Source organism: Carex rostrata, chromosome 21 (genome assembly GCF_964058835.1).
Source record: "Carex rostrata chromosome 21, lpCarRost1.2, whole genome shotgun sequence".
NCBI lineage: Eukaryota > Viridiplantae > Streptophyta > Magnoliopsida > Poales > Cyperaceae > Carex > Carex rostrata.
In genome coordinates this window covers 2,888,112-2,915,696 of record NC_135938.1, presented here as the reverse complement: position 1 = coordinate 2,915,696, position 27,585 = coordinate 2,888,112, and the positions used below count along the sequence as shown (strand labels likewise).

Sequence of the window (27,585 nt, the reverse complement as noted above, 5' to 3'; positions counted from 1 at the left end):
TCACAGATCAAACAGGAATGTATCTGCATCATCCCACATAGACGGTGCCGCCGCCGCAAAATCATCATAACCCCAAATAGGTGACGTTGCCGCCGCCACTGTAGTAGTTTCAGCCTGTGACACTGCAAGTACTGGACCCACAGCCTCCCCTGTTGGTGCTGTTTCAATAGCTGGACATGATATGGATAAGCTAGAACTCACTGATCCAGCAAGCATGCTGACATCATCAGAAATTGTAGGCTCCATTGTTGCCACCTGACTCTGGTTATACGCAGGAATATTGCTTGCATAAATGGCACCACTGGAACTGCTAGAACCAGTAACAGGGTAAAATGAACTGTTATTCATGGTTAATACTGGTCTAGGGTTAGGATAGTAAAATGCTGGATAAGGAGAATAGTGAAAAGATGACGGGCGCGGAAGCAATGGTCGAAGCGTAGTGGTAGAACTTGAAGTGGAATTAGAAGAAGAATTTGAAGAACTAGAAGGAGAATTACAAGAGGAATTAGTAAAGGGGGAGGAGGGTTGGAGGTTGAGGTGGGCCCGTGGCCCATAGAGAACGAGAGCCGCACGATCGTACGCACGGGCGGCGTCCTCAGCAGTGGTGAAGGTTCCAAGCCATTTTCTTGTGCGCTTGCGGGGTTCACGAATCTCGGCAACCCACTTGCCCCAGCTTCTCTGACGAACGCCACGGTACTTGTACTTGCTATTATCTGGACCTCCTTTTCCTTTTGCTTTCCTCTTTGGGGGTTGCTCTGAAGGTGGAGAAACTGGAGGTGGAGTTGCTGAAAGTGGAGGTGAAGTTGTAGGGTTTGGTGAAATACTGGAGGGGAAGGGAATGGAGTGGTACTGTTCTGATGGGTTGTTATGGTATTGCTGATTTGGGTCGGTCATTGAGGAAGAGAGAGAGAGAGTTATTGGAAAAGAGAAAGGAGGAATGGAGAGGTGCGTTGTGTGTGGGGAAGAAAGGCGGTGGTCAAATATTCATATATATATATATATAGAGTGTGGCTAATATCAAAACGTTTGTTCAACTCAGGAACAAACGGTTCGGTTCTCTAATTTGCAAAGTCCAAACAACCGATCCGAACCGTTAGATGTTTAATCCATATTGAAATGTGCTTGGAGACCAAATTTTACATTTTTTGGAATTTGTTTGCTATTTATTAAGATAGTTTGAAATCGCTGTTTTCTAGTGGTGCAGAATTTTAATAAAAACAGCGATTTTCAAACCATCTTAATAAATAGCAAAAAAATTTCAAAAAATGTAAAATTTGGTCTCCAAGCACATTTCAATATGGATTAAACATCTAACGGTTCGGATCAGTCATTTGGACTTTAAAAATCGGAAAATGACTTGGTTGCACGAGAGGGGTTGGTGCAAACGTTTTGATATTAGCCTATCTCTCTCTATATATATATATATACGTGGAAAATTGAATACTGACATTATATCAGCGAGTACTATAAAATGTTAAATACTAAGAATCTCTACAGAAAATTAACATCTTTTTATTAGTTTATTTATTATTTATTTATGAGGATAATATAGACTAAGAACCATTAATTCAATTTACATTATTTATCTCTATTTTATATTAAACATGTAGATATTCTGATCTGTCAACGACTGTGATTAAAAGATAAAATTTTAATTAAATATCAGTCTTCTAATTAAATAATCTGTCATTTTCTGATTCCATGCATATTTTTGATTTTTTTTATGTGTAGAAATCCAATTTTATTTAGACACGTACTCGCCACGTAAAAATTGTATTATCTTTCTGATTGGTTATGATTTTTTTTCCATTTTTAAACTATCATTTAAGAAAAAATTTAATTGATTGATAATTGATTGGTCATGTCTTTATTTCTTTTATCATTTAAAAAATATTATTTATCATTTAATATGTCATTTTGTATAAGATTTGTTTTATGAAAATATGTCAAAAAGATAATATATATATGTGTGTAATTTACTATATATACTATTTATGAAATGTTATTTATCATTTAATAAATGTTATTCATAATTTTTTTAATTTATTTTATAAAAATATATCATTTCTTATCAATTTTTTTTGTTCTCTTACAATATGTTTCCGTTGCAATGCACGGGACGATACTGGTATCTTTTAAAAGAGAGACTTTTTTGTTGAATAAAAAAATATCAATAAACACTGCTACAAAATAGGCAATTATACACTGCTAAAATTGCTAATTGTATACGGTTCTAATACCATGTACAACCGCATGGTACGCATGGCGTATGAAAGTATAATTGTACACGAACCGTGTATGTTTTTCCAAAAAGAAAAGAGCGAATTTTTTTCACAAAACATTCATATATAGTTTTAATTTAAAAAACAGTGTATGTACAATTATCCTAAATCTTAATTCATATAAAAAACATTGAATTTATCAATATACCAAAAATACTATATTAAAAAAACTAGAAACACTACATTTATCAATAGAAACAACTTTTACAATTACATTACAGAAACAAAGTATGAGTTCATTCATTATAACCATTCTTACTTAAAAAAATAAAAATACAACAAAAACATCCTAGATTGAACTTTACATACAATTACATTGAACAATGTCTAAGAAAAAATATGACAAATAAATACAAATTAAATCAAAAACTAGAAAGAAAACAATGATTCGTAAAACTTCAACTAAAAATTTGAAGCACTTTCCACAAAATTAATAACATTATTTGCATGCGTTTTTTATAATGTATGGAAGGTCTTTTAAAATTAGATGTCATGAAGCATTTACTTATTCTCATCTCATTCTCGACTACTTCATCAATTATATATGCCATCCACCTAAATTTTGAATATTGTAGAGAGAGTCAGGGTAAGAACTTTCTAGTGACAAGCAGAAAATTATTTCAATTATTATTATTTCATCGCAAAAAAAAAATGTTGATTTACTTGATGTGAAAATCACATGCAATAGACTGAAAATATTTTCTTGAAGAAGAATTTAAAAAAAAAAAAAATTGTTTCGACGATCATCATACAAGCTTTAAAAGTTTTGCATTAAATTTGTGGATAAAATTAAGTTTAATCTCTGGTGTCGTAATATTCAATTATAAACTTCGTATGTTTCAGTGCAAATTGATCTTCTTGTTTTTTAACCAAACATATACCTTTAAGTACAAGCTATAAAGAACTAGTTGCATGTAAGCCCCTGTATTCATAGGTGAATTCAGAATTTTGATTAAGAGTAGTCACAAAATATAGACAGTATAATTTTTTTCTCCTAACGAATCGAAGCAAAGTAGTGGATATGGCTCCAAAAAATTCACGGCACAACCAGATACATCATGGCACGTGTACCGGTTCTGCGAGAAAAAAGTGACTATCTGCGAGAGTAAACTGACAGAAAGGTTCTTTTTTCTATTAACGACGGTAGTATCCACGAGGGTATACATTCCATGACCATCTTTCGGAAATTTGAAACGGCATGACACATGGTCACGTGTAATTAGGACCGTTATATCTTGATCGAGTGGTGAATCTTAAATAAACTAACTTAAATTATAAAAAAATAGTTAAACGTAACCAAATGTAACAAACGTTACATAACACGTTTGGACACGTCATGTGTGGTCACTAGTGGAAAAACAGAAATCAGGATCGGCCTATCTGGATCGGTTATATGGACACCCGATCCTAATAAGTATCTGGATCGGTTTATTTAAAAAAACCGATCCTAAAAACTATTCAGATCGGTTTTTAGTAACAACCGATCCTAGTTTATTACTATTAGGATCGGTTTTTTGTGGAAACGGATCCTGATACTATCAGGATCGGTTTTATTTTAGAACCGATCCTAATAGTTCAATCATTTGGATCAGTTTTTAGTAAAAACCGATCCTGATAGTATCAGGATCCGTTTCCAACAAAAACCGATCCTGATAATTAAAATATCTCAAATAAATCTTATTAATTGAAATATATCATAAAATAGCATCTGGATCGGGTCTATACATAATAACCGATCCAGATAACTTAAATACATCTAACAAATTAAAATATATCAGAAAATAGCATCTGGATCGGTTTTTAGCAATAAAACCGATCCAGATACTATCAGGAACGGTTTTATTGCTAAAAACCGTTCTTGATAATTTTTTTTTTTTTTTTTTTTTTTTTTTTTAAGGTAGCATGGTAAAACCTGGCCAGCTTTCAAGTACGTTTTTTTTTTTTTAAAGAGGTTTATAATTAAATTAATTTCTTTAAAGAGGTCAAATTAAAGATATTTCATTCCCTATGTACATCCTATATATGAACCGTCTGATCAAATTCGAATCAATATGGTCTTGGTCTAACCATATATATTTTGTTATCTCAGGTAATATGAATTCGTTTCTATTTGTTCATGACATCAATTAAGCAATTAATTTTATGGTATTAATTTATAAATAACAAATAAATAATTAAACAAACAATTATACAAACACAAACAAGTTGTTTATTTTTTTTAAATAATCTCTGGTTATATATATATTTCTCAGATAACTTAAATACATATAACAAATGAAATATATATCAGAAAATAGCATCTGGATCGGTTTTTAGCAATAAAACCGATCCAGATACTATCAGGAACGGTTTTATTGCTAAAAACCGTTCTTGATAATTTTTTTTTTTTTTTTTTTTTTTTTTTTTTTTTTTTTTTTTAAAGGTAGCATTGTAAAACCTGGCCAGCTTTCAAGTATGTTTTTTTTTTTAAAAGAGGTTTATAATTGAATTAATTTCTTTAAAGAGGTCAAATTAAAGATATTTCATTTCCTATGTACATCCTATATATGAACCGTCTGATCAAATTCGAATCAATATGGTCTTGGTCTAACCATATATATTTTGTTATCTCAGGTAATATGAATTCGTTTCCATTTGTTCATGACATCAATTAAGCAATTAATTTTATGGTATTAATTTATAAATAACAAATAAATAATTAAACAAACAATTATACAAACACAAACAAGTTGTTTATTTTTTTTTAAATAATCTCTGGTTATATATATATATCTCAGATAACTTAAATACATATAACAAATGAAATATATATCAGAAAATAGCATCTGGATCGGTTTTTAGCAATAAAACCGATCCAGATACTATCAGGAACGGTTTTATTGCTAAAAACCGTTCTTGATAATTTTTTTTTTTTTTTTTTTTTTTTTTTTTTTTTAAAGGTAGCATTGTAAAACCTGGCCAGCTTTCAAGTATGTTTTTTTTTTTTAAAAGAGGTTTATAATTGAATTAATTTCTTTAAAGATGTCAAATTAAAGATATTTCATTCCCTATGTACATCCTATATATGAACCGTCTGATAAAATTCGAATCAATATGGTCTTGGTCTAACCATATATATTTTGTTATCTCAGGTAATATGAATTCGTTTCCATTTGTTCATGACATCAATTAAGCAATTAATTTTATGGTATTAATTTATAAATAACAAATAAATAATTAAACAAACAATTATACAAACACAAACAAGTTGTTTATTTTTTTTTAAATAATCTCTGGTTATATATATATATCTCAGATAACTTAAATACATATAACAAATGAAATATATATCAGAAAATAGCATCTGGATCGGTTTTTAGCAATAAAACCGATCCAGATACTATCAGGAACGGTTTTATTCCTAAAAACCGTTCTTGATAATTTTTTTTTTTTTTTTTTTTTTTTTTTTTTTTAAAGGTAGCATTGTAAAACCTGGCCAGCTTTCAAGTATGTTTTTTTTTTTAAAAGAGGTTTATAATTGAATTAATTTCTTTAAAGAGGTCAAATTAAAGATATTTCATTCCCTATGTACATCCTATATATGAACCGTCTGATAAAATTCGAATCAATATGGTCTTGGTCTAACCATATATATTTTGTTATCTCAGGTAATATGAATTCGTTTCCATTTGTTCATGACATCAATTAAGCAATTAATTTTATGGTATTAATTTATAAATAACAAATAAATAATTAAACAAACAATTATACAAACACAAACAAGTTGTTTATTTTTTTTAAATAATCTCTGGTTATATATATATTTCTCAGATAACTTAAATACATCTAACAAATGAAATATATATCAGAAAATAGCATCAGGATCGGTTTTTAGCAATAAAACCGATCCAGATACTATCAGGAACGGTTTTATTGCTAAAAACCGTTCTTGATAATTTTTTTTTTTTTTTTTTAAGAACAACTTTGAAAATAAAATAGTATTAGAATCAGTTATTTCAAATAACCAATTCTAATACTCTTTTTTTGTATATGGCATATGGTTCAATTATATGGTTGTTGTATATGTAATTAGTGTGGTGATTAATAGAATATATATATGGTTGTTGTATATGGCATATGGTTCAATTATAAATATTTTTTGATGAAAATTAATGTAATTTATATTATTAAAATTTATGTGATAATATAATTAGTTATTTGACATTGATATTTCATTTTGAAGTCATTTTGACTATTGAATTTTTTTATACAATCATGCATGATGCATCAATGACTTGTGCCATATAATAATATACATAGGACTTGAACCCTTGTTGTGTGGGGTTGTGAAGGAACGAATACGAATATTAGCATTTGGTCGATCGGAACCGTTAAAATGAAAGAATGTCATATTAATTTCACCATTATAAAATTTGATACAATTCGGGATTCGTGTACTAGTTCATCAAAGCAAAACAATATAGCAACATCGCACGGCCGTAAATAATTTACGTTGGATCAAAACTTACAGTTGTCGGGCCTTCGGCACTTTTACGTTATTAATGTTCCATGTTATATCTTGATCATTTTAAAAATTATTACATGTCATTTAATTACAGACCCACCGTTGGATGATCATGCAGAAATGAACGGTCTGCATTCCATTTAACAATTTGATGCCATTAATAATAATAAAATTGTACAAAATTGATCATAGTAGAGTTGATTTGGCCATACAAACACAAATAAATAAATTTGATATTTTTCACATTTTTCTTAATATTTATCTGTGTACATGCATTATCAACAGAAAATAAAATAAATGGTAGCCGTTTGATGGTTGATAGACCATCAATATGAGTGGGGTTTACCGCAGTGATCTTTCTTATATATAGTATCAGGATCGGTTTTTTATAAAAAACCGATCTTGATACTATTTTTTTTCAAAGTTGGTTCTGCAGCAAAAAAAAAAAAAAAAAAAAAAATTATCAAGAACGGTTTTTAGCAATAAAACCGTTCCTGATAGTATCTGGATCGGTTTTTTATAAAAAACCGATCCTGATTTTTTTTTTTTTTTTGCAGAACCCATTTTGAAAAAAAAATTTATCAAGATCGGTTTTTATATAAAAAACCGATCCTGATACTATTTTTTTCAAAGTTAGTCCCGTCAAAAAAAATTAGTATTAGGATCGGTTTTTTATAAACAACCGATCCTAATGATAACTCCCTATATAACCTGCTTAGGGTTCTTCTTATTTTCATTCCGCGCCTCTCATTTTCAACTTAGCGTCTCTCTCACTGTCTCCGTCTCTCCCTCTGTACTCTTTGTGTCTCTCTCTCTGTCTCCGTCTCTCCCTCTCCTCCGTGTCTCTCTCTCTCTTTCTCTCCGTCTCTTCCTCTCAAAGCCGAGCCTCTCGCACCTCCGGCTCGGCCGATCAACTATTACGGTATTAACTTTATATAATTTTCTCATTATTATGCTTTAAAAACACATTTTTTTGTATTTTTTATTGTAAAATGTTTTTCCATCTAATTGTTACATTTGTTTTTATTTTTGGGATCTTTTTTAATCTCAAGTGATGTGATTGCAAAAGAGGTAATTATTGATTTTTTTATTGTTGTGCTTTACATTAATTGCATAAATGTGTGTTAATTGAAGAAATAGCTCAATTAGTCACTTGTATGTTTGTTAATTAATTTTTTTTGGATTTAAATTTCTTGTTATAATATGTAATGCTTCACAAAACTTTGTATGAACATGAATTTTTTGTAATAATTTAAGATGTGTATGATATTTAATTTATGATGTGTATATGATATTTGATTATTGTTTCTTACTGTGCAAACAAAAATATATTTAGGATGCTGGCCAGCAAAATATATATGGAAGCTGGTCAAATAAATAAAAATATTTTTTTTAGCTTCAATAAAACATCAGGATCGGTTATTTTAAACAACCGATCCAGATTACTACTATTATGATCGGTTATTTTTTTAAAAACCGATCCAGATTTCAGATCCTCATTCCAACAAAAAAAAAAGTATCAGGATCGGTTTTATATAAAAACTGATCTTGATAGTTCGTATCTGGATCGGTTTTTATTTAAAAACTGATCTAGATATGAAATTTTTAATAAAAAAAAATATTCGAAAATATTATCAAGAACGGTTTTTATATAAAAACTGATCTTAATAGTTCCTATCTGGATCGGTTTTTATTCAAAAACTGATCTAGATATGAAATTTTTAATAAAAGAAAATATTTGAAAATATTATCAAGAACGGTTTTTATATAAAAACTGATCTTAATAGTTCCTTTCTGGATCGGTTTTTATTCAAAAACTGATATAGATATGAAATTTTTAATAAAAAAAAATATTCGAAAATATTATCAAGAACGGTTTTTATATAAAAACTGATCTTAATAGTTCCTATCTGGATCGGTTTTTATTCAAAAACTGATCTAGATATGAAATTTTTAATAAAAAAAAATATTCGAAAATATTATCAAGAACGGTTTTTATATAAAAACTGATCTTAATAGTTCCTATCTGGATCGGTTTTTATTCAAAAACTGATCTAGATATGAAATTTTTAATAAAAAAAAATATTCGAAAATATTATCAAGAACGGTTTTTATATTAAAACTGATCTTAATAATTCCTATCTGGAGCGGTTCGTATTCTAAAACGGATCTAGATAACTACTATTAAGATCGGTTTTATGAAAAAACCGATCCTATTAGTTTCTATTTGGAACGGTTCTTTAAAAAATATAAAACCGATCCTGATAGTATCAGTATCGCCTTCATCAGGATCGGTTGGATTCCGTTACTGATATGTGTATATAACCGATCCTGATTCCATATTTTCCACTAGTGGGTCATGGTGTGATAAATGTGTTGTTACCATTCACGTGCCATGACTATTCTTTCAAATTTGAATACGGCATGACACAACACGTGATTCAAATTATGATGTGACTAGTCACGGGACGGTACATATTTATATCCTTAGTAACATACCTCTTTTTTCTCCTAACAAATCAACAATTCTTTCAAGTGGAATGGCTAATCAGACTCTGTCTTTTTTTCTCTTTCTTTCTTTTATGCGAATTAATATGGGCTAACTTACATTTTCACGCAAATTTCTTCTATTGTACTGTAAATTAAACCAGGAGTAAGCATTATATCCATACGAGAGTAGATACAATTATAAAGTATACTAGATTTAAAAGAAAATTTGAATCCAAAATAGACAAGTGCCTATCCCTGACTCTTCTTGGATCTGCTAGTGCGTGTATTCTTCAAAAAAAAAAAACAGCTGGCCCATATATTCAACGACTTCTAATAATATAATAATCAATGATTAAAATTGGAATAGTCCATTGTAAAATGAAAATTAATTGTAAATATATATAATTTGTACAAAATCATGAACTTTCCACGGGATTTTTTTTAGTAATACTACATAGGTTAGGACTAAGGATAAGAGTAGTCAGTTGATAATTTCAAACAATGATTAATCCTATTTTTTGTTTGCATGAAGGAAAAAAGAAACTACGTACACGACGGAAACAATTAATTTAAAAAAAAACAATATTTATATATGGGTGCTTATATTAAACCATACATACACACACATAATAATGGAACAGTATACTGTCAGTATATCCTCACATATACTACGTACTGTCGCTAATAGAAAAATCACTTTTATATCGGTATACGTACCCTTGCAGATGTCACTTTTTACCATCGCAGATATTGTCTCATTCTTGTAATATATTGTATGAGATAATTAGGTGGTGTGGAGGTAAATTCTGGGTGATAATTGCAGAGGATCCGGTGCGCAATTGATAGATCCGTCCAACCATATCCAGTGATGCAATGATACTAGAATTATATGGGAATTAAGTCAGCGTTTATATATGGATGCATATATGGCACGGATGAAAGGAACCAAAGATGCACACTGAGACCGATCCTCGAACAGCGCCAGTTTTGGAGGCTTCTTTCTTGTTAGCTTGGCCTCTTTTGCTTGCATGTTAAGATTCCAGAAAAGGAAGGGCTGCAAAATCTGAATCTTTGACGACGTCATTAATCGGCTAAAAAAATAAAAATTTTATTTCTGAGAGAAGATAATAATTCCAATACAGAATCCTCTGGCAAATTTGCTAATTTTTAACAGTCACTGTAGGAGTACGTGTCAATGGGTACGATACGGGTAGGGTGGAACCATTTTCATACCCATACCGATTAAGAATTGACCTTACCCATACCCTACCTATACCCGTTAAAAATTTGTCTCACCTACCCATTAAGATTAGCGGGTAACGAAACGGCAGTGGGCGAATAACGAATAATACAAATATAATAGTTTTATTATTTTTACAATAAATCATCGTCAAAACTTATGATGTCATGCATATGTAATCACAATTACTACCATAAAATTAAATATAAATATGTAATTAATTCTAAGTAATAATTTTTTATTAAGCAAAAAAAAAAATTACAAATATCTCTTCTAACAAATTTAATTCCTTAACTAAATAATAAAACATTCAAATAAAAAAATAAAATGTTTACATAATATTCTTCTTATGATATAATTTATTTTATATAATTACCGGTTGCCTAATGGGTACGAAATAACCTTTATCCATACCCATACCCGTTTATCTAACGAAAAAAAAATCCTTATCCATACCCATACCTATACCCAATTAGTTAACGAAAAAAAAATCTTATCGATCCATACCCGCCTTATCAAATATGATACAGGTAGGGTAAACAGGTACGGTAAACAGGGTGTCATTGACACCCCTACACTTGATGCATGCATTTTTAGTTCATCATTAGAAGTTACTAGCCAAGTACTTAAATATATAATCTATTTATTAAAATATAATCACTGCACACATTTTAATTAGGTTAAATACAAAGTAAATTCTTAAGAAATAAACTATTCTTAATAATTGCTTGTGCGATGTGTGTGTGTATAAAGTATGACGAAGAATTTAAATTCTTTAAACTCTAAAGATAGTAACTAATGATACAGTATTGATAATTAATCTTTGGTCTAGTAACAAAAGTACATGGTTTCCATGTGAGAGGTCATAAGTTCAAAATCTGGATGGAAAGTATTTTTTTTTTTGTAATAATAATGATATTAAATAGTTGGGTAACTTAACCTCTGTGAATAATTCACATCAAATTTGAAAATAAATTTAAACAAACGTCGTGAATATTTCAGAAAGATAAAAACAAAAATGGTTCGGGGATCTATTTAATTTTTCTTTTTCTGCAGAATTTTGCTAGAAATAAATTATTTACCAACTATTAATAATTGCAAAAAAAAAAACGACGAAGGTAGTTAATTGGAAGGACACTTTAATATTCGTGTAAATTCACTGGACACCTCCTCGGGATTACAAAAGATCCCAGCATTGTTGTGTCAATTCTGCCATTTCTGATTATTAAACTGTCAATTTAATTTAACTGTGCATTAACTATTTACAGTCAGGAAGCCTCTCGTTCGAGCGTTCTCTCTGTCGCTGCAGTGATCCGTGATACAAATTCCAAGACCTAAAGTAAATTGCACAGGAAAATCCACCTTGGTTTCTTCTCGAACGGACAAATAATTTATCGTCGGTAGAATATATTACCATGGATGCATATGCATAGATATGGTACTGATCATGAATGACTTGAGCAATGAATGTGCATGGGGAAGTAGCGACGCTTTGTCATGGATGAAAGAGACAATGTCAAATAAGGGATGCTTCATTGCTTCTGGCTCTGCTCAGGAGCCATTATTTATTTATGTGATTAATAGTTAACACGTTGCGAATCTACGCACGCAAACGTCCCAATCTCATTTGCCGCAATTCCTTTGTATAGCGTGCGCTGCCACGGAGCTATTAGCCTAGGGGTGTCAATGGGTACGATGCAGGGAGGGTGGAACCATTTTCATATCCATACCCACTAAGAATTGACCTTATTCATATCCTACCCATACCCGTTAAGAATTTGTTTTACCCTACCCTATCCATACCCGTTATGATTAACGAGTAACGAAACGGTAGTGGGCGAATAACGAAAATACCAATATAATGGTTCGGACAGCATATGGTCAATTTTGTCATTTGTTACATTCTTTCTTCTAACATTTCATTCCATCCCATTCAATTATTAAATATATATATATAGATAGGCTAATATACAATCGATTGCACCACGCCTCCCGTGCAACCAAGTGGTTTTCCGATTTTTAAAGTCCAAATGATCGATCCGAACCATTAGATGTGTTCTCCATATTAAAATCTGCTTGGAGACCAAATTTTACATTTTTTGGAATTTTTTTACTATTTATTAAGCCACTTTGAAAATCGCTGATCCAACGGTGGCTTGCCAAACAGTAAAAATCAGAAGCTACCGTTGGATAAGCGATTTTCAAAGTGGCTTAATAAATAGTAAAAAAATTCCAAAAAATGTAAAATTTGGTCTCCAAGCAGATTTTAATATGGAGAACACATCTAACGGTTCAGATCGATCATTTGGACTTTAAAAATCGGAAAATCACTTGGTTGCACGAGAGGCGTGGTTTCTATATATATATATATATATATTCATAGTATAACCTTGAGAAAGCTGACATTAATACACCTGAGCTGACATTAATGGATTACTTATTTAGACCAAACAATACATTATTGCCATAAAATAAGGTGAGGATATATTTTCTTTGAAACATGGAATATTTTCATTTGTAGAATTGAGAAAAAGGCAATAACGATGAATAAGGAAGAAAACAAGGAAATGAATTCGTTGATATATATGTCTCTAGCGTTGATACAGGCATACAATAATATGAAAAGAAGAAAAATAAGTAAATTGGATATAATATTGATATATTTATATATAATATATTTCATATAATTACCCATTACCCAACGGGTACGAAATAATCTTTCCCGTACCCATACCCGTTTATCTAACGAAAAAAAATCTTTACCCATACCCATACCCAATAAACTAACGAAAAAAACCCCTTACCCATACCCGTCTTATCGAATACGATACGGGTAAGGTAAACGGGTGTCATTGACACCCCTAATTAGCCTGATCTAACTTTAGTGTGTTTTCCTCTTTTGATGGTGTCAATTGTTTGGGAGTCTGCTTGGCTCTGCTCCAGTCCAATCATATGTAGTGTTTGGTAAATGGTCCGGGCCGGGCAAAACCCGGGCACGGGTAGACACGGTCACGAGCGTCATGAACACACGAGTACAACAGACCGGGCATCACGGGTTTTTTTTTTCAAAAATCCTGTCCTGCCCGTTTAATACCTGTGCCCGTCACGGGTTCGGGGGCCGGGCGGTCCGTCCGGTCCGGGTCCAGATCCGGATCCGGTTTTTTTTTTCTTTGGAAACCAATAAATGGGGTAGGGGATGGGGGAAATGGGGGGATTTTGGTTTAAAATTTGAATTTTAAACCAAAAGTAAAAAAAAAATTGTCACGGTTTCACGGGCACGGGTGCACAGGTTCACGGGCACAGACTCACAGGTACGGGTTAACGGGTACGGGGGTCCAGGTAAGCACGGGTTTTTTTTCTCCAAAAAACCGGATCCAGCCCGTTTAATACCCGTGCCCGTTTACCTGTGCATACCCGTGGCACGGGCACGGTCCGGTCCGGACACAGACACGAGCGAACTGATCCGGGTTGAGCCCGTGGGGGATTTTTACCAAACACTAATCATATGTGAACAACAAGGGATTACAACTCAATCACATGTGAACAACATGAGATTACAACATGATTCGTATCCTCTGCATTTAACTCAAAAGGAAATCTTTTGAGTTAATGAATCTTGATTGTCCGATATGTTTTAAGATTCGTGCAGAGTAGATCCGCACAAATATTAAAGAGCTTCCTACATCATAAGCAGACGGTTGAGATCCATTAACTAAAAAAAATATTTTTTGAGTTAATTAATGCAGAGGATACACATTCGATTACAACATGGGAGTAGAAAAAACATGCATGCCGTGTCCTAATTAATACGCTGTGATTTTGGTCTCTTGCCGTGCTGTGCCGTGATTAAATTAATTTTCCACATACTGTGACTAAAATGTCAAGAAGTGATCACGGCACGTGAATGATCAAGCCATGTGAATCACGCCGTGTCCAAATATGTCATTTGATAGTGATCAAACATGACTCGCATAATCATTTTATCATAATTTAAGTTAGTTTATTCAAGATTTACCATTTGATCAAGATTTAACCGTCTTAATTACACGTGACTCGCGTGACCACGTGCCGTGCCGTGCCAATTTTTCAAAAGATAATTACGGTACACGAAAATAATCACAACATAAAACACATGATCACAGCACGTAATCAACACACATATTATACCGTTATGTGACAGAGCCGGCTCTGCCGCCATGCCATTTTTAATTTCCACTCTAATATGGATCGTGAATTATGTTGTATCCAGTCTTATACGCTTTTACTTGGTTTGCGTTTCCTGTTTGGAATATCTTTTTTCAAATTTTTGAAATCAAAATTAATAAAAAAAAAAACTTAGTGAATTGGCACTTGTCCTCTCGTCTCCTTTCGAAGAAACATATTTAATTTTTAAAAATAATATTAAAAAATATATTGAGGTGTACTGATCAAATTCTTTAATAAAAAATAAAGAATTAAAAAAATACCTACATAAATTCACATATAACATTTCTACATAAATTTAAATATAACATTGATTGTTGTACATCAAATTATCGGAGCATCAAACTTAATTTTTTGATGTAATAATTCTATTGAAAATCTAATCCTCTCGCTCTAGCGGAAAAAAGAAATAGAAAAGAGACTATTTAAACTCTAGCTGCCATCGATCTCTTGATCTGATCCTCCACCATTCATTCCGTTCCTCCCACCATTTTGACATAATGATACAATTTCCTCTCTCGTTTTTACTTTCTCAAACGGAAAGGAGAATAAAAGAGAGAGAAAAAAACCGAGCCGAACAGATAGTAGATATATTATATTTAAAATATCAAATAGATTTACATAAAATTTGTGTGTACATTAATTAGAACAATTCTATTTGAATAATTAACTATTATTATGTTTAATATGCATACACATAATCAATGTTGCATGGATACAGGTTCAGGTATCGTAGTAGACACGATATGGATACGACGATATGTTAATTTAAAAAAATCCTAGATAAGATACACCTATTAAATATATTATTTTAATTATTTTAATTATATTATTAATTCAACACTTGTATTATATAAATTAAATATCAAAAATCCTAAGTGAGGACTGAGGAGCAATACAATAACCCAAATATAAATTACATATCATAGCTATTATATTCTAACAATAAATATGAGTTATAGTGTAGTCGTAAATAGGTATGCTGCTAAACTAATGGGACCGTGTTTGATTCTTGTATAGCACTTGAAAATTGATTTTAACATTCGGCCTAGATATGTGTTGGAACTGTACCGGACACGTATCAGATACGAGTGCGAGATCTCATATGGAGTACCAAAGTGAGAGAGCCCATAATGTTTTACATGAAACATATTAGTAAAATTTAAGGTTCTAAATAACTAGTTGTAGCTACGCAGTAGTTGTGCTAGAATTTTTTCGGACCTCAAAAACTATAACGTTATTAACTGCTTTTTTTTTATAATAATTCTAAATAGCTAACTATAATTGCACTATAATTATCCTATAATTATTTCGGACTTTAAAAAGCTATACCACTATCAACCTTGGTAAAATTCCTCACAAAGAAAAACGCATTTCACCCCATAGTGACAAGATACCCGAATTATACTCGTTTAATTCTTTTTTGGGGTGATGCCGAACCGAACACCGAATTAAACCCGAATAATTTCTGAATTTTACGAACTTTTTCCGAATTTTTTCTGAATTTTTCCAAGAACAATTATTTTTTTGCTCCCTTGCAGGAATGAGATTTATGATCCGGATAATTCCGAATCATTCCCGAATTATACCCGAATCACGAATTTTTGATCTCGCCGAACCGAACTCGAATAATTCATTTGTCACTATGTTTCACCCTTGTCAACAATCTGGTTGGTTCCGTACAATTGGAGAGGATCCAAACTAGATCACTGATGTAAATAGCCGGATAGGGGGGAGCAAAGTGTTGGATAGAGAGGTATCACAACTGACAAGTTTGACCTCTGCTGGGAATCTTTGAAGGCCACCCTACCCCTCCACAGCTGCTATGAGCCGCCTTCCCAATATTTAAGTTCTTCTGTGACTACTGTGTATACAGTCCACCGTGTAATGATCCATATACACCGGCTTGTTATTTGTTAAGAATATACAGTCAGTGGGTCCTTCTGTCAGCCGGTCCCGTCACCATTCTTCGTCCAACATGGGTAACTGGTGTCGTGTGGGCTCCTTGCGACAGTTGTTAGCGTTTATTTTTTTTACTACCAGTATGGGAACTTGGAAACATAAAAATGTACGATATCTGTTCGACCAGGATCAGGCTTTTCTTTTTATTTTTAATCCTAGCTAGCACAATTTACCAACAAACGGGTGAAAAATAAATAAATTAATTTACCATAGTTTGTTTCATCTCCATTCTCCAAGTTGGAATTCTACCGGATTACCCTCCTCCTTTTCATCCCTTTTCAACGGAGCACTTTCTGAGCTATAAATAACCTCGCTTTAGGCCAAAAAGGAACAACGGGATGAAAGGAACCAAAGATGCACACAGAGACAGATCATCGATCAGCGCAAGTTTAATTTTGGAGGCTTGTTGTTTGCTTGGCCTCTTTTGCTTACATTTTTAAGATTCCAAAAAAGGAAGGGCTGAAAAATTTGACTCTTTGACGATGTCATTATATCGTTTAGCAAAATAAAATTTATTTCTGAGACAAGATAATAATTCCCACACAGATTCTTTTATCAAAATTTGCTAAAATTTTATCAGAGGGTTCACGTTTTTAAGAACTTAATGTTAAAACAAACACGTACTCAAACAGTCACTTGATGCATTTTAAAATAAAGCGAGTAATTCATTATATATAGAAGCTACTAACCACGATTCTCATTAATTAGCTAAATAACAAAAAATGATCAATCCACAAATTAATAGGCAGTCTTCTACGGTTGAACTTTTCTCTGACAGCATTCAACAGAAAGGCTCTTCATACCTGAGCTTCAAATTAGTTTTAATTACCTAATTAATGAGAATCATGTTGAAACTATATATCTAATCCATAACACAAATCTATTGCAAACTATGTTATCCTGATACTTCATATATGGTCCTGTACCCGTATCCAATACGTATCGTATTGCGCGTATCGATACCCGTATCGTATCACCGGACACCCGTATCTTGTTGAAAATTACCGTATCGCCGTATCCCGTATCGTATCCGATACGATACCCGTATCCATGCAACATAGATTGCTAATGATAGAAAATCATATAATATTTTTTGGTTTTGTAAAAAATGGTAGAATTAACCAAAATGTTGAAGAGAAATCACACTGTCCTTTCCAGCCAGTCCAAAGCATTACCAGTGAGGGGTACAAAATGTCAGGAAGCATTATAACTTTGATATTTGTCATCATCTATTGTTATAAACAGGTATATTTCCAGTAAATACACATCACTTTATTTTCTGGTAGCTTCTAAAAGCCGGATATAGGTTAATAGCCCATCCAACCTTGCAGTTGTCATGGATTTATGTCTGATTAGTTAACAATCCCTAATTATATATTTACCAGTAAATCATCATGTCCAAGACAGTTCTTTTTTTTTTTTATTATTTTTTATGAGAACATGTTTTCATTTATTCTAAGTAACCCATTTCAGTGGGTCAAAATATATCAATGATCCTTGTCAACAGTTAGTCAGCACAAAATTCAGATTAAGATCAGATCGGGTTTTGTTCATGAACTTGAAGCAACTACACTGCTTTTAAGTCATCTACATATTGATATTGCCATATACAGTGGATTTACAAAAGCTCAGTTTGGAAAAAGAATTTTGTTTCTCTTTTCCTCAGTGTTTCTTTTGAGATACAAGGAACAATGTTACAATAACTCCAGAACCCAATTATACAAAGAAAGACAACAATTTATCTTAAACAAAAGCATGAGAAAAAAATCCCGCCTACAAAAAGTATGAAAAACACCAGGAGCAAAGGACAACAAAACCGATACTATGCATCATGACCTCACTGTTCCTCAATATTGTAGTCTGAAGGATCCTCACTGACGCCACTGGCAGTACCATTTGGGGCTCTCTGCGCACTGGTCGAGTAAGGGGCATAAACGGAAACGGGACTACCACGCGAATGTCTGCTTCTAGTAACTGTACTACTTCGAGTTGCCTTAGCACGTGAATTCCTTCCCTACAAATCAGTAACAGTAAAAGACTACATTTCAAATCTAAAATTAAAATCATTGGCAAGACAACACTAGTCAGGTACCAGCATGGTACTACAAAATCAGGGTATAAGATACAATGATTTATTATCCAAAGTTTTTTTTTATGAAAATTCCTATTTTTACAAGTTAACTTAATTTGCCAAAGTGAAAATTAGTTGTTCTATATGGATTATATCGATATCAGACCACCATGGAAACAATTTTCAGTATTCTCAACAGTACTGGTTCACTACACATACTGGTCAGCTCACTGCTGGTACAGGTGCTACCAGTCTTGTGCTGCAGAGTGCTGATAGCACTCAAAAAGTACAATTGATTACTCTGTTTAAGCTAGTATCAGGAAAAGATAATTACAGTACTTCAAGAATCACTAAAAAATAATACTGGATAAAGCAATAATTCCTTTAAAAAAATGAAAAAAAATGATACATTCCCCATGCACTTCTCTAGATGAGGTGCAAACCGTCCAGCGACGATCGGACGGCCACAATTCATGCACTCGAAAATGTCACTCGCAACAGCTGGATGCGACTGTCCGAATATATCCACCCCGTGTTTGCTACTCCCCTCACCTCCAGCAGCGCCACGTGTCGAATCCGACAGCTGAGAGAGGCGCAGCTCCTCCTCCTCGGCCTCAAGACTCCGATCCAAACCAAGACGAGCGATCCGGTGGCACTCCGACGCTACGTCAGCGATGATACTGTCTAGAAGGTCGTCGAAGCAGTTCGACGCGTGCTGTAGTTGTCGAAATCAGATGACTTTTCGAGGTGTAAATTGGTAAACAAATTGAGATAGAAGAGAGTAGTTTGCTTCACCTGCGATCGAGGCGTAAGACTGCCATCGTTTGAGGTCGACATTTTCTCAGGAGATACTTCTAGTCAGAATTTCTTGAGATATTAGTGAGACGTTCTTGAGTTCTTCTCTTTGAAATTTTTAAAATAGTTTTTTCTTGCTATTTGGAATTTGGAAGGTAGTTTTTCTCATTCTACCAACGGGCTTAGAAATCAATTTGGGCTTTTCATTTGGATCGAAACAAAAAGGCCTTTTTTCTGAGAAATCGATTTGGGCTTTTCATTTGGATCGAAACAAAAAAGGCCTTTCGCTGTATTAATTGAATAAGTAATAAATAAAATTGTAACTAATTAAATAGAGAAAGGGAGATATTTGATTAATGCATGAATGATTCTTTAAATATTAATTTATACTGTGTAGCACTGTAAGCCTCAGAACAAACAAAAAATTGATGCATGGTTGAAGAACAACTGTAAACATACACAATAGACATATGATTTGATACCCGAATTAGACTACTAAGAAATTTTTTTTGAATTGATAATTATTACGTGGTAGAGATTGAAATTTTCTCTGAATTTTTACAATTGTAAACACACAGTAGAAATATGATTTGAACCCGAGTTACGCTATCACGTAAAAAAATATATTTGGATTAAATACAAAGAAATCCAAATCATACTTTTCTTGTAAGAACAACCGATTCAAATGCAATCAGAATTTTAACAATTTTTCGAATTTGTAAATATGGCACTACAATATCCCACAGACAGAGTTTAGTAAAAGTTGGTATCTTATAAATTTTAATATGTTGATCACATTCTTTCAGTATGAAAAAAAAAATATGATTTACAGCATTCGAAAAGAATGACGCATCTTACATTTATCATTACTGCTAAAACTTAAGTACAAATTTAACATAAAACTAGTTTACAATTACAAAACCAATACTTTGTAATTGACATAGATTAAAATAAGATAAGACAATCATATAGAATAATTGGTATACATGAATTGAGTTGTGTCCTTTGCGGCTTTACCAGTACAGTGTAAATCACCATTTGGTAGTTGGTAGCATGAATTTTTTCGCTAGCATTATTTAAACACTGCCATGACCTACATATACTATGCAGTATTCTAGTTTCCTTTTTATACCAGTTGTAAACCACACTGAAATTGTATTATCCGCAAACAACCAATGCTCTGTTGAAATTTAATTACTGAGTACAAATTTTCAAACTTTATGGGAATATTAATTTAGCTTCTCTCTCCTTTACTTGAGCCGGAAGATGATGGTTCTCCAGCTGAATCTGGTGAAGCAGCTATTGGCATGCTCTCTTTCTTTAAAGCTGTCGGCAACCCAGAAAGTTCCTGAAATTATTTGTTTAACTCAAATAATGGAGAATACTTTGACTAACTGAGTAAAAGATGGATACTGGAATAAACTACTTCGGGTGGCTGTCCTCCGTTAACACTAAAATGAAAGTAAATAAACAACAAAAAAAAATGAAAAAGAAAACTAGAGAAGTAAAACAACACGAATCAGCCACTGATACACCTTGGTCTAATTACCACTACCCCCAGATGCATATCCTCTGTAGCACTCCACCGTGGGACCCACAACTTCACGGCTTCAGATTAACTAAAAAACGGTATCTATTCGGGATGGCGCAGGAAACAATATTATTTGTGCTTTGAGCTTCGTGCAAAGTTAAAAGAACGGTCCGGATCATCTCACTCTACAGAACAGTGTCTCTTTAGTAATACAGAAAATACAAATTTTCTACCCCGGGGCATTGCTACCTTTTGTAAGTTCAGCATACCCTTTTTTATGAGTATACCTCATACATCTGATTTAGATATCTTGTTTAACCTAGTTTTAAGCATTAACAATCTCTTCCTTCCTCACTGTTGATTTACCAGATCTCTTTGATTAAACAAGAATTAGGTTGTTTAAATACTATCACTACCTTCAAGAAAGCCATTTACATTCTTTAATCGTGTTTTGTTTAATTGAAATAATGCAGAAACAAAACTAAATTGGACCATATATATGAATCTAGGGTCTTAACTTCTACTGGAGAACTGGTACAAGAGCCTACATGTACAGGCACTACTATAGTCCACTAACTGATACATAATTTAGCCCAGTACAATATAATCCTTCACTTGTTACTCAACTCAATTACAATTACAAAACCAATACTTGAGTGGAACTAGGGTGTTCTTAAGTTCACCAACCTCCTTGGCGAACTCAAGTCTAAAACCCATTAAATCGGCTTCAAATGACGAATCCGAACCGTTGAAATCCGCCTACCTTACGAGTGATGCGTCTACATGTGAAAATTTTAAACATTCGAATTAATTTAGTATAAAGTCAATTGGTCAAAATTAGAACGTTAATAAATTAATTTTAAAGCATTCATTTTTTTAACATTTTTTGACCTTTTGACTCTATGCAAAATTAATTTCAAAATTAATTTTTTTTACATGTAGACGCATCACTCGTAAGGTAGGCGGGTTTCAACGGTTCGGATTCGTCATTTGAAGCCGATTTGAAGGGTTTTAGACTTGGTGAACTTAAGAACACCCTAGTTCTACTCAACTAATTTATATCAAGGTATAAAAAAAGTTATAAAAGGTACCTTCATGAGGTGTAACCTCAGATCAGCTGGTCTGACTCCTTGTCCAATGCACACCATTGCAAATTGCGAATAGTGGGACAGCACATCAACAGCTGCTTGTTTCTTCTGATCTGTCTATGTAGAAGTTTAAAATTCCCCACAATTGAACAGTATATGATTATGAGAAGTTGAGTATTATGTAAAACAGCACCAAATTGAAAGAAACACTTAAGATTGAACCAATAAAAGATAGTAGAGAACTGATATACTTGAATCAAAATTGAAATCAGTCCCTCGAACAGCTGTTGAAACAATTCAAGGAAGGAACTTTGTCATCAGAAGCCAGTAGAATACATGTTACATGTCATCTCTTATCTGAAATTACATAATACTCTGAAAACAGTCCCAATTTTCTAAATCACAAAAGATCTCAATGTTAACTTGTGCTAACCCCCTTCAAATTGTTTATTTGTCATCTTTGTTTACGATTTCGCTAAGAACAAATCGAGATAAGGAGAATTAAAAAATGAGGAAAATAAACAAAATTTACCTCATAATCGTCCTCCACCATCGGTCTCGGCGTTCGCCCCATCTTTCTTGTTTTTTTTTTTTTCTCAGAGCTTCGCGAAATTCCGTTCCAACCTCTTCTTTGTTGTTTGTGCGTAAAAGAATACTAAAGAACAAAAATATCGGGCCGACTTCAGCCCATATAACTTCAAAATAAGTAAAGCACCTCACCCCTTATGGCCTAAAAAAAATAAAGCAGCCCAGTTTGTGGAAAATCCTTTTTCTGGGCCTACACAATCCTCAGGCTGTTTTGGGCCGGCCTTTTTAATTAAAAAAAATACTATTTTGGGCCCCACACTGTCCCTGTCCCACGCCATCACCAACTACAGTGCACCACACACTATATTTTTCTTTTAATTTAGGGGGAATTTCATGTATACCCCTTACAAACTTCGATATTACGTATTTACCCTTAAAGTTCTTATTATCATATTTACCTTTCTAAATTCCAAAACTTTATTTTATTGTCTTTTCTATTAAAACTTATTTTAAATTTATAAAATGACCATTTTACCTTTTATTAATAAAATAAAAAATATGTAACTATTTAAGAAAAATATTAGTCTTCTAATTAATTGGTTTTCAAGAATAAATAGTCAATTTGTCTACTTTTGACGTATACACGGTGACATTTAAGTATACGCTTGGAAATGTGTCATAAGTAGAGAAATGAACAATTTCCCTTCAGAAAACAAACCAATTAAAAGACTGATTTTTTTATTAAGCATGCTACATATATTCTTATTTTTTTAATAAATTAAAATTCACACTTTATAAATTGAAAATGAGCTTTAACAAAAGATTCAATAAAATGAGTAAAATTATGAGTTTTTAAAATTTTAAAAAATAAATAGGATATTATGACTTTAGAAGAAAATAATATATAATTTCGATATTTTTGAGGGGCATACGTGAAATTCTCCCTTTAATTTATTTCCTTAACCCCCAACCCCCATCTCTGAGTGCGTATACTCTGAGATATCTCATATTTTTCATGATCGACGTGTCCGGTGTCTATTCGGTATAGCGCGGGGGAGTATTATTTGAGCTTTCAGATTCGTGTAGAATATATTTTAACGGTTGAGATTGTCCAAAAAGTCACGCAAAATATGAGATATCTCAGAGGATGTGAATTCATCTCTCAGTCTCTCTCTGTTGCTTCTTTGAACACGTCTCCTCTTCTCTCTCTCGCCTCCACCGCTCAGACTGGAACCCCCGAACAAATGGTCTAAGACCAAAAATCTTTCACAATCCATGCTCCTTATCCACCTCATCCATATAAAAAAAGATCTTTCTTCTCTATCAGAAATCCAAAAACTGAGTAAGTAAACAAACTGAAGTTGCATCAGCGTCTTCTCTAAACCCCTAATCATGGCTGATTCTTGAATTTACACCATCAAATCCTTGCCATGGCTCTTTCTCCGCCAATCCACTCTTCTCTCAGCCGTCCCATTCGCCTCATAACCCTCTCACCCCGCTATCCAAGCATCCATGTTTCCATCTCCTACATCCAAAGCCCTAAATTTAGGCAACTCCGCTTCCACCCCCCTAAATCGATCCAACTCGACACGATTCTCGCTCCATACAAAGAGGAGGAGAAGGGGGAGGGTTTTTATGAAGCAATCAAAGAGCTGGAGAGTATGACTCGTGACCCGTCAGATGTACTCACTGACATGATCGAACGATTGTCATCACGTGAGCTTCAGTTGGTACTAGTTTACTTTACACAGGAGGGGAGGGATTCTTACTGTGCACTGGAGGTCTTTGATTGGCTGAAGAAGGAGAATCGAGTGGATGGAGAGACCATGGAATTGATGGTCTCCATTGCATGTGGATGGATTGAACGGCTAATAGACACCGAGTGTGGGGTTGTTGATGTGGTAGCATTGATTGGAGAGATGGAATGTGTGGGCGTTGAGCCAGGGTTTAGCATGGTGGAAAAAGTCGTGAGCTTATATTGGGAGAAGGGAAGGAAAGATATGGCAGTTGAGTTTGTAAAGGAAGTCATGAGGCGGGGTGGAGTCGGTGGGTACAAAATTGGAGATGAGAATCGGGCCGGAGAGAAAGCTGGACCCGTTGGAATTCTCGCATGGAAAACGATGGTAATTTTCTTTTATTTTCAATTGCGTAAGTTTATTTAATTAGATGGATACACATTGAAACTCAATCAACATGGACATAGTCATTAAGGTTTCTAACCTCATCAAGTAGACAATCTGAAAAAAGTTGAACAGTTGAAATAGGATATATAACATTTTAAGGTTTTGGAATGGCAAATAACCAATTTTCCCTTCTGATTACTATACATTAAGAAAAACCATTTCAACACTGTCACCTCCTGAGAATTTAATATATGATTTTACCATTTTTCAAATTTTAAGGTTTTGGAGTGGCAAATAACCAATTTTCCCTTCTGATTACTGTACATTAAGAAAAACCATTTCAACACTGTCACCTCCTGAGAATTTAATATATGATTTTACCTCTTTGCCTAGTTGGATTATGGGGCTACCCTGACTTTGAACCAATTAAACACCTTATAAGTTGTTGAGTTTCAAATTAAACACTATATAAGATTATTTGACTGGATTTGGTCATGGATTGATGGAACTAAATGTTGAGCTGTCATCCAGTTGACTTGTTATGGTTAAGTCAGTATCATGTATTGTTATACACTGCTAATGAATTAACAGGTCCAGTCCGTGCTCTCAGCCCTAAATAGAATACATTTTTCCATGTGCAATTTTATTGAACTATAATTTTTGAATCTCTCTTATAAAAAAAGAAGTCATCAGAATTGTAAGTCAACAAATAGACTTGATTATGTTCCTGCATGAGGAGTTCCATGCAATACTAAATTTAGAGAGAGAAAAAGGGGGAAGGCATAGGATAGTATGATTTTGATTTTGGAAATAATGCTATTTGAATGAAACTATCCTTTTAATATAAAGTTTAAGGTATCCAGCTAATATTAGATTTTGTCAGTTTATTTTTTGCCAAATTTGTGTAGCCATATGCTGACTGTTTTATGGTGCGTCCATGCCATGTTCAAAAACCGACTGGGTATTGGGTAGCCTGTAAAGTGTAGCACCTATAATAAATTAAAAGAGGACCAGCGGATTTATCACATAATTCTTTATGCTTTAATAGGTGGATGGAGATTATAGAGATGCTGTCAAGCTGGTTATCGAGTTTAAGGAAACCGGGTTTAAACCAGAAGTTTTCAGCTATCTAATTGGCCTAACTGCATTAGTTAAAGAACAAAAGGAATTCTCCAAAAACTTGCGTAAACTGAACAGCTTCATCGAATCAGGTAAGGCAGCTGAACTTGATACCCATACCCTCTTCACTATTGAGCAATATCAGTCAAGCCTAATTTCAAAAGCAAAGATGTTGTCTCATTGGGCTTTACTAGAAGGAAAAGATGATAACTTACCTGGTTTGGTCCATGAAAGGTTACTATCTCTTTACACGTGTGCTGGCCGTGGGTTGGAGGCTGAGCGCCAACTCTGGCAAATGAAGTTATTGGGTAAAGAACCCGATAGACAGTTTTTTGACATTGTATTGGCAATCTGCGCATCTCAAAACGAGACAGGTGCTGTTCATAGGTTACTTGCCGGGGTAGACTCGAATAACCCGATTAGCAGGAAAAAATCGCTTTCTTTGCTTTTAAGGGGTTATATGAAAGGCGGGTTTTATTTGGATGCATCAGATATCCTGGTACAAATGCTCGATTCAGGGCTCTTGCCTGAGTATTATTACCGGGCTGCGGTTTTACAGGGTCTGAGGAAAATTATGCAAGAAACGGGTGATATTGAACCTTATGTTAGGGTTTGCAAGAAGTTGTCTGACATGGATCTAGTGGGGCCGTGTGTTGTGTATTTGTACATGCCGAAGTATAAACTGTGGGTCATAAATATGCTTTGAAGATTTTTAGTAGGTTGAATTCTCATTGTATATTTTAAATATAGTTTAGAAATGAAGATTTTATAGGTGTATATTGGATATACAAAATTTTGGAGCTGAAAGATCTTCTATATGCTATTTTGTATTAACTGGCGTTGTAAAAGCTGTGCAAGTAATCATATAAATAAGTTTTAGTGGAAATACCGCAATATCTTCTTTATTATTTCCTTCACTAGTACTTCTGCCAAATATAGGGGAAGATTGAGAAGAGTCACTCCTACAAGTGACAAAGAAAGAGAACTCCGGTCTCTTCTTCTGCCAAAAAATTTCAACAAAGTGTCCTCAATAATTCCTTTACCATTTAGTTCGGTATCTCATTAAACAGAATAGAAGGGAGGAAAACTAAAGAAAATGCTTGATGCTCGATAAAATCTGTTGCTTGAATAAACAAAATTAAAAACTAGCATCTGCTGATACTCACATTATATCCCCAGCATTCTCTTTAGAAACTCTGCTTAGAGTTTTGGCTGAGCTTAGAGTTTTGGTTAGGATAATAGAGTTAAAATGTTTTTCAGTTTATGATATATTTTTACGTTGTATTTTAGTGGTTTCTAATTTATTTATTATTATTTTTTTTAATGTAGTTCACCTTGACAGCCAATGTTTAATTTTTCAAATAAAAGTGTTTATCTAAGATACGGGGCGGATATATATGGAAATTGGAATCAATGGTCAATTGAAATACACTTGGAAATTGGAATTATTGAGGATCAATTATTTTCAAAATATGATTATTAGTTATGTTGTTATTATATATTTTAGAGTAAAATATTATGAATATTATAAAATTAACTTCATGTGAAATATGAAAATTTTATATGATTAACTCTATTCATGTTTGACCTTCATAATTGGTTAAATTTAATTGGGCTACATGGATAAATGAGTAAACCTAATTGGGCTA

The 27,585-nt window shown here is 33.1% G+C and overlaps 4 protein-coding genes across 4 annotated transcripts; 1 reads left to right on the top strand and 3 right to left on the bottom strand.

The window, feature by feature from the left end:
* Nucleotides 1–894, bottom strand: LOC144573650 (uncharacterized). Its single transcript, XM_078323423.1, has one exon. The coding sequence runs from the start codon at nucleotides 892–894 to the stop codon at nucleotides 1–3; it is 894 nt and encodes a 297-aa protein (XP_078179549.1).
* Nucleotides 895–18,254: 17,360 nt separating this feature from the next.
* Nucleotides 18,255–19,667, bottom strand: LOC144573173 (SAGA-associated factor-like protein). The gene is made up of 3 exons (XM_078322881.1): nucleotides 19,548–19,667; nucleotides 19,162–19,467; nucleotides 18,255–18,695 (listed from the first exon to the last, which is right to left on the bottom strand). Exons 1-3 carry the CDS (start codon nucleotides 19,587–19,589, stop codon nucleotides 18,519–18,521), a joined length of 525 nt encoding a protein of 174 aa, XP_078179007.1. The 5' UTR covers nucleotides 19,590–19,667; the 3' UTR covers nucleotides 18,255–18,518.
* An 827-nt stretch (nucleotides 19,668–20,494) lies between these two features.
* Nucleotides 20,495–22,826, bottom strand: LOC144573565 (uncharacterized). Its single transcript, XM_078323346.1, has 3 exons — nucleotides 22,699–22,826; nucleotides 22,170–22,283; nucleotides 20,495–20,895 (listed from the first exon to the last, which is right to left on the bottom strand). The coding sequence occupies exons 1-3, from the start codon at nucleotides 22,738–22,740 to the stop codon at nucleotides 20,782–20,784; spliced, it is 270 nt and encodes an 89-aa protein (XP_078179472.1). The 5' UTR covers nucleotides 22,741–22,826; the 3' UTR covers nucleotides 20,495–20,781.
* Nucleotides 22,827–23,872: 1,046 nt separating this feature from the next.
* LOC144573234 (pentatricopeptide (PPR) repeat-containing protein) lies at nucleotides 23,873–26,822 on the top strand. The gene is made up of 2 exons (XM_078322959.1): nucleotides 23,873–24,817; nucleotides 25,866–26,822. Exons 1-2 carry the CDS (start codon nucleotides 24,125–24,127, stop codon nucleotides 26,640–26,642), a joined length of 1,470 nt encoding a protein of 489 aa, XP_078179085.1. The 5' UTR covers nucleotides 23,873–24,124; the 3' UTR covers nucleotides 26,643–26,822.
* The last annotated feature ends 763 nt before the right edge of the window (nucleotides 26,823–27,585 follow it).

Bases quoted from the DNA above. Each gene is read 5' to 3' on its own strand.
- LOC144573650 (XM_078323423.1), bottom strand. From the start codon at position 894: ATGACCGACCCAAATCAGCAATACCATAACAACCCATCAGAACAGTAC.
- LOC144573173 (XM_078322881.1), bottom strand. From the start codon at position 19,589: ATGTCGACCTCAAACGATGGCAGTCTTACGCCTCGATCGCAG. The intron at 19,468-19,547 runs GTGAAGCAAACT...CGACAACTACAG, and splicing joins GTCTTACGCCTCGATCGCAG to CACGCGTCGAACTGCTTCGA. The intron at 18,696-19,161 runs GTATCATTTTTT...ACTGATTTGTAG, and splicing joins TAGAGAAGTGCATGGGGAAT to GGAAGGAATTCACGTGCTAA.
- LOC144573565 (XM_078323346.1), bottom strand. From the start codon at position 22,740: ATGGGGCGAACGCCGAGACCGATGGTGGAGGACGATTATGAG. The intron at 22,284-22,698 runs GTAAATTTTGTT...ACTTCTACATAG, and splicing joins TGGTGGAGGACGATTATGAG to ACAGATCAGAAGAAACAAGC. The intron at 20,896-22,169 runs GTACCTTTTATA...AAATAATTTCAG, and splicing joins TGAGGTTACACCTCATGAAG to GAACTTTCTGGGTTGCCGAC.
- LOC144573234 (XM_078322959.1), top strand. From the start codon at position 24,125: ATGGCTCTTTCTCCGCCAATCCACTCTTCTCTCAGCCGTCCCATTCGC. The intron at 24,818-25,865 runs GTAATTTTCTTT...ATGCTTTAATAG, and splicing joins TTCTCGCATGGAAAACGATG to GTGGATGGAGATTATAGAGA.